General features: G+C 50.9%; 1 protein-coding gene across 2 annotated transcripts in view; it reads left to right on the top strand.

Moving 5' to 3' along the window:
- The first annotated feature begins 9,079 nt into the window (after positions 1–9,079).
- UBE4B (ubiquitination factor E4B) overlaps positions 9,080–11,843 on the top strand; it is a 114,953-nt gene continuing 112,189 nt past the window's right edge. For both annotated transcript variants that reach the window (XM_089656915.1, XM_089656914.1), the window contains exon 1: positions 9,080–10,158. In XM_089656915.1, the coding sequence (XP_089513041.1) occupies positions 10,135–10,158 (24 nt within the window). In that variant the 5' untranslated portion in view covers positions 9,080–10,134. The remainder of the gene's footprint in view (positions 10,159–11,843) is intronic.

The raw sequence follows: 11,843 nt of genomic DNA, 5'->3' as shown, positions 1-11,843 counted from the left end.
TTTTTTTATTTAAAGGGTTTGGTTGTTATGAATGGCATTATTTAAGGGTATCCTGTAAGATATGGCACCAAAGATGAAACACCGGTGGTGTGTTGCCATTTTCTAACCTTCCTAGAGTTTGTTATGAATGATACAATTTGAGGGTATGTTTCTATAACGTACCACCAAAGAGGAAACACAAGTGATCTGTTGCCATTTCCTGACTTTTCCAAGAGTTTGGCTGTTATGAGTGGCACAATTTGAGGGTATGATGCTATAAGATATGGCACTGATGATGAGATCCAGGTGTGCTATTGTCATTTCTTAACCTTCCAAGAATTTGGATGTTAGAAATGACACAACTTAAGGGTATACTTCTATAAGACATGGTACCTGTGATGAAATACCATGTGCTCTATTGCCATTTCCTGACTATGCAAGAGTTGGGTTGTTATAAATGGCATTATTTGAGGATATCCTTCTTTAAAACCTGGCACCAAAGCTGAAGCACTGGTGGTCTATCACCATTTCCTAACTTTCCAAGAGTTTGGTTGTTATGAAAGGGACACAATTTGAGGGTATGATTCCATAACAAATGACACCACAGATGATCTATTGCCATTTCCTGACCTTGGAAGTGTTTGGTTGTTATAAATGGCATTATTTGAGAGTATCCTTCCTTTAAAACCTGGCATCAAAAAATGAAGCACTGGTGGTCTATCGCCATTTTCTAACTTTTCAAGAGTTTGGTTGTTATGAAAGACACAAATTGAGGGTCTGCTTCCATAACAAATGGCACCAAAGATGAAACACAGAAGGTCTACTGCCATTACCCAACCTTCAAAGATCTTGCAACTGTAAGTTCAATTATTGTACCCCTCTGTCTAGCCCTCAGCCTACACAATAGCATTAATACCACAAGGCTGCAATTATTTGCTATTGCATGCTAGTTGTGCAATTTCCATCTGTTGGTGATTGACAGCTTAGTCAATAATCAAAGGCAATTATAGTAACATGATAGAATGACCAGCTGTCTATGTAGCCAAGGCCTAAGATTTACTCCCTGTGCTGGGGCCTCCCACAGATGTTCATTCAATAGATGTATTTTGAGTATCTATTGCCAATTTAAAATCTGACCTTAATGTAAATAAATCCATCTGTAAATGTTTAAATAAAAAAATCTTATTTCCACATACAGTTTAAAGTGATATTAAACCTCAAATCAAAAATCTAATATATTGCAGCTTGCCAATTATTAGATGTGGTGGCTGCATTAGTTTTCATTTGGTGATCTGGCCAGTAACACATCTCCTGTATTAGAGCGCCCCCACTCTGGAGGAAGGAACCCAGGGGCACCTTTGGACAGCAGCATTGTCACTCTGAGGGGAAGGGTAGTCTTAGATGGATTAGCAGATTTAAGTACTCTAACAAATTGAAGACAAACTCCAGCCAATACTTTAAAAGCAGTTAAAGCAAACAGTTTTTTTCCCTTTTTGGTAAAAGAGTTTTACATAAAAGCTGATCATTGGAAGCACCCCTGTCAGTGTTCGTTTGTCTCATCCCATACCTGATACCTCTGGAGGAGAGCTTGTTCTTTTGAAAACCAGAATTACTGGCCAGATGAAAATAGGAGAAAGGAAGCTTAAAAAGGAAAGTAATGCAGCCATCACATCTAAGAATTGTAAAGCTGCAATATGATAAGTGTTTGCTTTTGCGATTAATACTTTAATTAATGATACTTGGAGAACGGTGTTTGTGAAATGAGCAATAAATATTACAATTTCGGTAGAGTTGCACAGAGATTGTGCTTTCCTATTCCTCTCTTAAAAGCTAAGTCCACCTTCTGCAGCATGTTACGTTACACCTATATTTATGAAATGCACTCCATATATAGCCAGCTTAAAGTGTTACTAAACCCCGGACCCTGCATTCACTATATCTGGTCTCCCCGGACCCTGCATTCACTATATCTGGTCTCCCCGGACCCTGCATTCACTATATCCGCTCTCCCCAGACCCTGCATTCACTATATCCGCTCTCCCCGGACCCTGCATTCACTATATCTGCTCTCCCCGGACCCTGCATTCACTATATCTGGTCTCCCCGGACCCTGCATTCACTATATCCGCTCTCCCCGGACCCTGCATTCACTATATCCGGTCTCCCCGGACCCCGCATTCACTATATCCGGTCTCCCCGGACCCTAAATTCACTGTATCTGGCCTCCCAGCACCCCGCATTCACGATATCCGCTCTCCCCGGACCCTGCATTCACTATATCCGCTCTCCCCGGACCCTGCGTTCACTATATCCGCTCTCCCCGGACCCTGCATTCACTATGTCCGCTCTCCCCGGACCCCCCATTCACTATATCCGCTCTCCCAGGACCCTGCATTCACTATATCTGGTCTCCCCGGACCCTGCATTCACTATATCTGGTCTCCCCGGACCCTGCATTCACTATATCCGCTCTCCCCGGACCCCGCATTCACTATGACTGGTCTACCCGGACCCTGCATTCCCTATATCTGTTATCCCACAGTACACAGAACATGGAAATGCAATTATTTTAGTACATATAAACTACTAAATACCTTTTCTCATCAGCAGTATATAGTAGTTTTGTGACTTCTATCAGTGTCCAGCTGAGCACATATAAAACATGTAGGGGGAGTTTTCATTCTGCTCTAGGAGGATGCAGGACCCCTGACATCTGTCTGGACAGCGCTGATTGGCCCTGTGCTGATCACATGCCCTGTCCCAAAAAAACAAAACAAAAAAACCTCTCTAGCAAAACACATCAAACTGAGCATGTGCAGAGTGTCTCCACAGGATATGTCTTATCAGGAGATACTGTAAGAGGGTGACACTGGAAGAAGGGGAGGATCAGAGAAGACAGGATCAAACAGCATTTTTACACAATGCAGATGATTAACCCCTTAGGTTCCACAGTGCGTATAACCAGCATGCTTTACTGCATATACAGACTGATTTTACTGTTGTGGGTTTATTAACACTTTAAAGGTTCCTTGAGCAGTCAGACTGAAATAAATATGAATGTGAAAGTCACAGCAGGAAATACTTTACAGGCCAAAATTGGTCTACTACTAAGCACCAGCTCTAGCACATGGGTAGAGTTTGTAGCCCTGAGTACGCCATCACATGGGTAGAGTTTGTAGCCCTGAGCAGAGGTGGACTGACAACCCATGGGGCCCCCGGGCAATAGGGGATCATGGGGCCCTGTGTCCTTGCCCAAACTCAAAAAGCCTATGAAAAAGGTACCAGGGGCATCTCATGGGGCCCCCTACTGACCCCGGGCCCTTGGGCAGTGCCCGAGTTTCCAAATGGTCAGTCCGCCTCTGCCCTTGAGTACGCCATCACATGGGAAGTGTTTGTTGCCCTAAGTACACCAACACATGGGTACAGTTTTCTAGCCCTGAGTACGCCATCACATGGGTACAGTTTTCTAGCCCTGAGTACGCCATCACATGGGAAGAGTTTGTCGCCCTGAGTATGCCATCACTTGGGTAGGTTTTGTAGCCCTGAGTACGCCATCACATGGGTAAAGTTTGTAGCCCTAAGTACGCCATCACATGGGAAGAGTTTGTAGCCCTGAGTATGCCATCATATGGGTAGAGTTTTCTAGCCCTGAGTACGCCATCATATGGGTAGAGTTTGTAGCCCTAAGTACGCCATCATATGGGTAGAGTTTGTAGCCCTAAGTTACGCCATCACATGAGTAGAGTTTTCTAGCCCTGAGTACGCCATCACTTGGGTAGAGTTTGTAGCCCTGAGTACGCCAATACATGGGGAGGGTCTGTAGCCCCGTGAAAACCATCACATGGGGAGAGTCTGTAGCCCTGAGTACGCCATCACATGGGTAGAGTTTGTAGCCATGAGTATGCCATCATATGGGTGGAGTTTGTAGTCCTGAGTACACCATCTCATGGGTAGAGCTTGTAGCCCTGAGCACACCATCATATGGGTAGAGTTTGTAGCCCTGAGTACGCCATCACATGGGTAGAGTTTGTAGCCCTGAGCACACTATCATATGGGTAGAGTTTGTAGCCCTGAGTATGCCAATACATGCGGAGGGTCTGTAGTCCCATGCAAACCATCACTTGGGGAGGGTCTGTAGCCTTGAGTACGCCATCATATAGGGAGGGTCTGTAGCCCCGTGCATACCATCATATGGAGAGGGTCTGTAGCCCTGTGTAAGCGCTACCCCAAAAGGAGCCACTTGCAATTGGGCCTATTTCCCCGTGAAACACGCTCCTAACAATTAACCCCTGCTCCTTTGCCTACAGAGGAGCCAACTAAATTTACCCAGCAGCCTACCAAACTAGGAGGGTGCATCATAAGCCCTAGACTTTGCCCCTGTACTCTCTGGGCCCTTAGACTTTACCTTGAAGGACCCAGAGAGTACAGGGTCAGAGTCTAGGGGCCCAGAGAGTACAGGGAATGTGCCTAGTGGCCCAGAGAGTACAAGGGCAAACTCTACAGGCCAATAGAGTACAGGGGCAGAGTCTAGGGGTCCAGAGAGTAAAGGGTCAGAGTCTAAGGGCCCAGGGAGTTCAGGGGCAGAGTCTAGGGGTCCAGAGAGTACAGGGGCAGAGTCTAGGGTCCAGAAAGTAAAGGGGATGAGTCTAGGGGCCCAGAGAGTATAGGGACTCATTCCCTGTACTCTCTGGTCTCCTGGACCCTGCCTCTGTACTCTCTGGGCCCTAGACTTTGCCTTGAGGGGCCCAGGGAGTACAGGGTCAGAGTGTAGGGGCCCAGAGAGTACAAGGAATGTGCTCCAGTCCTCTGGACTAGGCCCCTGGACTTTCTGGGCCCCTAGACTCTGCCCCTGTACTCTTTGGCCCCTAGACACAGCCCTTGTACTCACCAGGCCCCTAGACTCTGCCCTTGTACTCTCCAGGCCTTTAGACTTTGCCTCTGTACTCTCTGGGCCTTAGACTTTGCCCCGTACTCTATGGGCCCCTAGACTTTGCTTTGAGGGGCCCATAGAGTACAGGGTAAGAGTCTAGGGTCCCAGAGAGTACAGGGGCCGATTCTAGGGGCCCAGAAAGTACAGGGGCAGAGTCTAGGGGCCAACGAGTACAAGGGCAGAGTCTAGGAACCCAGAGAGTACGGGGGCAGAGTCTAGGGGCCCAGAAAGTAGAGGGGCAGAGTCTAGGGCCTGAGAGGGTACAGGGGCAGAATCTAGGGTACGGTGAGTACAGGGGCAAAGTCTAGGGGCCCAGTGAGTACAGAGGCCGAGTCTAGAGGCCCAGAGAGTACAGGGGCAAAGTCTTAGGGCTGAGAGAGCACAGAGGCAGAGGCTGGGGCTCATTGAGTACAGGGGCAGAGTCTAAGGGACCAGAGAGTAAAGGGACAGTGTCTAAGGGACCAGAGAGTAAAGGGGCAGAGTCTAGAGGTCCAGAGAGTACAGGGGCCGAGTAAAGGGGCTGAAAGAATACAAGGGCCGAGTCTAGGGACCCAGAGAGTACAGGGGCAGAGTATACAGCCCAGAGAGTATAGGGACATAGTTTAGGGCCCAGTGAGTACAGGGGCAGAATCTAGGGGCCCAGTGAGTACAGGGGCCAAGTCTAGGGGCTGAGAGAATACAAGGGTTGAGTCTAGGGGCCCGGAAACTATACGGGCAGAGTCTACGGCCCAGGGAGTACAGGGGCAGAGTCTAGAGGTCCAGAGAGTACAGGGGCCGAGTCTAGGGGCTGAGAGAATACAAGGGCCGAGTCTAGGGGCCCAGAGAGTACAGGGGCAGAGTATACGGCCCAGAGAGTATAGGGGCATAGTCTAGGGCCCAGTGAGTACAGGGGCAGAGTCTAGGGGCCCAGTGAGTACAGGGCCCAAGTCTAGGGGCCGAGCGAATACAAGGGCTGAGTCTAGGGGCCCGGAAACTATAGGGGTAGAGTCTACGGCCCAGAGAGTACAGGGGCAGAGTCTAGGGCCCAGTGAGTACAGAGGCAGAGACTAGGGGCCCAGAGAGTACAGGGGCAGAGTCTTGGGCCCATTGAGTACAAGGGCAGAGTCCAGCAGCTGAGAGAGTAAAGGAGTAGAGTCTAGAGGCCAAGAGAGTACAGAGAATGCATCTAAGGGCCCGGAGAGTACAGGGGCAGAGTCTAGGAGCCAAAGAGTGCAGAGGCAGAGTCTAGGGGCCCAGAGAGTACAGGGGAAGAATCTAGGGGCCCAGTGAGTACAGAGGCAGAGTCTTGGAGCCAAAGAGTTCAAAGGCAGGGTGTAGGGGCCAAAGAGTACATGGGCAGAGTCTAAGAGCCCAGAGAGTACAGGGGCAGAGTCTAGAGGTCCAGAGAGTACAGGGGCTGAGTCTAGGGGCTGAGAGAACACAAGGGCCGAGTCTAGGGGCCCAGAGAGTACAGGGGCAGAGTATACGGCCCAGAGAGTTTAGGGGCATAGTCTAGGGCCCAGTCAGTACAGGGGCAGAGTCTAGGGGCCCAGTGAGTACAGGTGCCAAGTCTAGGGGCTGAGAGAATACAAGGGCTGAGTCTAGGGGCCCGGAAACTATAGGGGCAGAGTCTACGGCCCAGAGAGTACAGGGGCAGAGTCTAGGGCCCAGTGAGTACAGAGACAGAGACTAGGGGCCCATTGAGTACAAGGGCAGAGTCCAGCAGCTGAGAGAGTAAAGGAGTAGAGTCTAGAGGCCAAGAGAGTACAGAGAACGCATCTAAGGGCCCAGTGAGTACAGAGGCAGAGTCTTGGAGCCAAAGAGTACAAGGGCAGGGTGTAGGGGCCAAAAAGTACATGGCCAGGATCTAGGGGCCCAGAGAGTACTAGTGCAGAGTCTAGGGGCCAGAGAGTACAGAGGCAGAGTCTGGGGGCCCAGAGAGTACAGGGGCAGAGTCTAGGGGCCCGGTGAGTACAAGGTCAGAGTCTAGGGCCCAGAGAGTATAGGGGCAGAGTCTAGGAGCCAAAGAGTTCAGGGGCAGGGTCTAGGGACCCAGAGAGTCCAGAGGCCGAGTCCAGGGTACTGGAGAGTACAGGGGCAGCGTTTAGGGGCCTGGAGAGTACAGGGGCAGAGCCTAGGGGCCCAGAGAGTATAGGGGTAGATTCTAGAGGCTGAGAGAGTACAGTGGCAGAGTCTAGGGCCCAGTGAGTACAGGGGCAGAATCTAGGGGCTGAGTCTAGGGGCCCAGAGAGTACAAGGGCCGAGTCTAGGGGCTGAGAGAGTACAAGGGCAGAGTCTAGGCCCCAGAGAGTACAGGGGCAGAGTCCAGGCCCCAGAGAGTACACGGGTAGAGTCTAGGGCCTAGAGAGTACACGGGTAGAGTCTAGGGCCCAGAGAGTATATGGCAGGAGTCTAGGGCCCACAGAGTACAGGGGAAGAGTCTAGTGGCTGAGAAAATAGCGGAGTAGAGTCTAGAAGCCAAGAGAGTACAGAGAATGTATTTAGGGACCCAGGGAGTGCCGGGTCAGAGTCTAGGGGCCTGGAGAGTACAGGGGCAGAGTCTAGGGGCCCAGAGAGTACAGGGACAGAGTCTAGGGCCCAGAGAGTACAAGGGCAGAGTCTAGGGCCCAGAGAGTCTAGGGGAAGAGTCTAGGGGCCAAAGAGTACATGGGCAGGGTCTAGGGGGCCAGAGAGTACTAGTGCAGGGTCTAGGAGCCAGAGAGTACAGGGGCAGAGTCTAGGGGCCCAGAGAGTACAGGGGCAGAGTCTTGGGGCCCGGTGAGTACAGGGACAGAGTCTAGGGCCCAGAAAGTATAGGGGCAGAGTCGAGGGGCCAGAGAGTACAAGGGCAGGGTCTATGGGCCAAAGAGTACATGGGCAGGGTCTAGGGGCCAGAGAGTACATGGGCAGGGTCTAGGGGCCAGAGAGTACAGGGGCAGAGTCTAGCGGCCCAGAGAGTACAGGGGCAGAGTCTTGGGGCCTGGTGAGTACAGGGGTAGAGTTTAGGGCCCAGAGAGTATAGGGGCAGAGTATAGGGGTCAAAGAGTACAGGGGCAGGGTCTATGGGCCCAGAGAGTCCAGGGGACTGGAGAGTACAGGGGCAGAGTTTAGGGGCCCAGTGAGTACAGGGGCAGAGCCTAGGGGCCCGGAGAGTGCAAGGGCAGAGTCTAGGGGCCCAGAGAGTACAGGGGCCGAGCCTAGGGGCCTGGAGAGTACAAGCGCAGAGTCTAGAGGCCTGGAGAGTACAGGGGCAGAGTTTAGGGGCCCAGAGAGTACAGGGGCCGAGCCTAGGGGCCCAGAGAGTACAAGGGCAGAGTCTAGAGGCCTGGAGAGTACAAGGGCAGAGTCTAGGGTCCTGGTGAGTACAAGGGCTGTGTCTAGGGGCCAAAGAGTACAGGGGCAGAGTCTAGGGGCCCAGAAAGTCCAGGGGCCTAGTCCAGAGGACTGGAGAGTACAGGAGCAGTTTAGAGGCCTGAAGAGAATTGGGGCCAAAAGAATAAGAATGCAGGGTTTATGGGACTACATGGTGGACAGTCCAGGGGCCCGAAGAATATATATATTATACAGATATTTTACTATTAGTTTTTTAATATTCCATGTTTTTACTGGTTTTGCTGGTGTGGGGACACCTCTTTTGTGAGGGGGTCACTGGCCCTTCACAAGGGGTGGATTTATTGAAGCCAAATACACTGTAGTAAAGTTAGACTGTGCACTTTGCAAGTGCAGTTGCTCCAGAGCTCAGTAAATGAGGCAATCACAAGGATGGAAAATGAAAAAAAACAGCATTTTTCCTTGCACGTGATTGGATGATGGAAGTCAGCAGATCCTCATCTCATTTACTAAGCTCTGGAGAAGCTGCACTCGCAAAGTGCACAGTGTAAATCACCCCGTTGTCATGTGCGGTAACACCGAGTACTGGACGTGCTCAGTAAACAAAGTGTAGGTGCAGGGTGAGCGGCGTGTCCCTGCACTGACTCCTGGAAGCCACTGAACACTGTGTCAGCCTCTTTCCAGGAAATGGCTCCCCCCAGGCTCTGGCAGGCAGGAAGGCCTCAACTCTGGTTGCCATGGCCACCGGACTCTTCCCCTGTTGCCAGGCTTCCTCCCTTTCTCTGCTCCCTCCCGGCTCCTCCCCGCCCGCCTCACTGCCCGCCCCCGGAACTATCCGATTGGCCGGGGTCGCGCGCACGGGGGACAGGGATCCCGAGGTGGCGTGAGCGCGCAAGCAAGATGGCCGCCCGGTTGTTTTGATGAATAATCCTGTGTGAAGCGGCGGCGGAGGCTGTCATCTCTTCCGGTGCCTGTGTGGGAGGAGAGAGAGCGGTGTGACCGAGGCCTGGCCGCTGACCATGAGGAGCTGAGGACGGACTGGTCCCCTCACAGCCCCGGGGAGCTGGACTCTGCACACCTCCGAGGGCCCCTACACCCCGCCTGGCCTTTCACTGGGGGCCCCTACACCCCGCCTGGCCTTCATCTGGCCCCTTAGACTTTTCTAGGCCTTTCTTTGGGCACCTAGGCTCTGTCCCTCTACTCTCTGGGCCTCTAGACTTCATTTTTTGGGCCCTTGGACTTTATCCTCTTGTTTTGAGGGCCCCTGGACTCAGCCTGTCCACCCTTTAGCCCCTTTTACACTGCCTCATCCTTTGGGCCCCTAGACTCTCCCTCTTTTTGTTCGTGGGCCCCTAGACTCTGCCCCTCTGGTTCGTGGGCCCCTAGACTCTGCCCCTCTGGTTCGTGGGCCCCTAGACTCTGCCCCTCTGGTTCGTGGGCCCCTAGACTCTGCCCCTCTGGTTCGTGGGCCCCTAGTCTCTGCATCCCTCCCCCTGGTGGGCTCTTAGACTGTCTCCATTGGCTAGACCCCTGAATATTTACTGTACACTTTCCAGGGTCCTACAGACACTACGTTTCTCCCCCTGAGTCCCTAGATTTCCCAACTTTTTGAGGCCCCTTTGTCTTTTGTTAGTAGGCCCCTAGACTGTGCGCTCCGTAAGGGCCCCTGTTTTCTCTCCCCTGACCCCCTAGCTTTTAGGCCCTTCACTGATCTCTTAGACCGGAGTCCCTTTAAGAAGAGATTTCTTATTGGGTGGCCCCTGGACACTATTGCTTCATTCTCTGTACCCCCCCCCCATCTCCTTAGGGCCTTCCAGGAACACCCATCAGGCACCCAGAGTCTGCTACCCTCCCCCCTCATAACCCCCGGCCCTTGCGGTGACCCCGCAGACTCTGCCACCATTAAGAGGAGAAACATGGAGGAGCTGAGCGCTGACGAGGTGAGACCGACAACTACCAGCTGCCTAAATTCTGCTAAAAATTAGGATGCTATTTATATACGTTCTGTCTATTTATAGATCTGTTTGTGTGTGTATATGGACCCTTTCACACTGATCCATTTTTGCATTAAATAAGCCAAAGATAAATGTAATTTTTTAACTCTGGATGCCAGAACTTTTTTTTTTAATCTTTTTTCTACACATGCTTAATCATTTTAGGCCTAAAGATTACACAACCCCCCCCCCCCCAAAACATGATATATTTTCTGAAAGCAGACACCCTAAAGAATACAATAGTGGTAGTTCCAATTTTTGTCGCACGATATTACCACAAAAAGTCTAGGAAATGAAGTTTCAGTAAAAACAACACACTAAAGGGAATTTTAGGGCAAACAAATGCAATAAATGACCCACATTTTTTATAAAGTATAGAAGACGAGGCTGCGCCGAGTAAATAGATACTCAGCATGTCAAACCTTAAATTTGTGTGCGCCTGTGAAGCTTCAGTACCCTATATTTTCTATAGGCGACGCTTCGGAAGTCCCTACAGGTCATCAGTTTAGTGTTCCAGAGGAGGTCTTGTGCTAAAACTATTGATATTCCACTGGTGTGCGCGGCGATATGTAACGTGTATCACAATTGACTTTTTCACTCGTAGACGACCCAAGCGCATGCGTTTACGTTTGTGCATGTATGTGGGGGAGGGGCTCAAAATTTCTTTGGGGGGGGAATGTTTTGTGCTTGGCTATATATTTTTTTTTTCATCACATAGGGGACTCCGAGTCCCCTACATGATGATTTTTAGCTGACAGTTTCTCTTTAAAGTGGAGTTCCACCCAAAAGCTCCCCATTTCATATCAAAAGGTCCTGATGAAGTTCAGTTCTAAATCAGGTGGTGTCAATGTAGTGGTTCTAAAGCCTTAAAGTGGAGTTCCACCCAAAAGGGGAAGTTCCACTTTAAAGATTGGCACCTTTGGGGGGGGGGAACGGGTACCCGAGTTTGACAGGTACCCGCTCTCACTTCTGCTGTGATCGCCTAGGCGATCGAAAACAGAAGTTATCCTCCTACCCTCCCTTCCCAAAATCTTGTGGGACTCGTGTCAGGTCCCAGAAGACTACAGGACCATTCAGGAAGCGCAGTGCTACTCGCGTATGCGCAGTGGGCACCCGGCTGTGAAGCCGCAAGCTGTCACAGCCGGGAGCCCACACTGAAGATGCCGGCGCCTGGATTACAGGACGGCCAGTGAAACGGGCAACGCAGAATCGTGGGACAGGTAAGTGGCTGTTTTTTAAAAGTCAGCAGCTACAGTTTTTGTAGCTGCTGACTTGTATTTTTTTACAGAGTGTGTGGAACTCCGCTTTAATGAGACATGCAGGATCTAACAGACCCCAAATGTCTCCCCTGGGCTCCACTGAATGTTTTGCAATGCAGATTACATTGCAATATATTCCTCTGGAGCTATTCTAGCTGGGGAAAGTGACAAGGTGACCCAGAAGTGACGTCCACTCCTCCCTCCCATCCACCCACCATGTTGGCCCCAGGCCCACGGATTTTTTTTTTATTTTTTTAAGTCTGTGGAGGTGCGAAAAAACTAAAACCTGTAAGTGTACAAAAAACGTGCAAGTGCAAAAACAAAACACAAAAAAGTGCACTTAAGGGTGTGCTTTTGTCCACCCCCCCCCTC

The sequence above is a fragment of the Staurois parvus genome, unplaced genomic scaffold, assembly GCF_062004578.1.
Source record: "Staurois parvus isolate SC_StPar_1 unplaced genomic scaffold, SC_StPar_1.0 ptg000949l, whole genome shotgun sequence".
In the NCBI taxonomy this organism is placed as follows: Eukaryota; Metazoa; Chordata; class Amphibia; order Anura; family Ranidae; genus Staurois; species Staurois parvus.
Note: the sequence above shows the minus strand (reverse complement) of the source record. Positions and strands in the feature narration are given on the sequence as shown.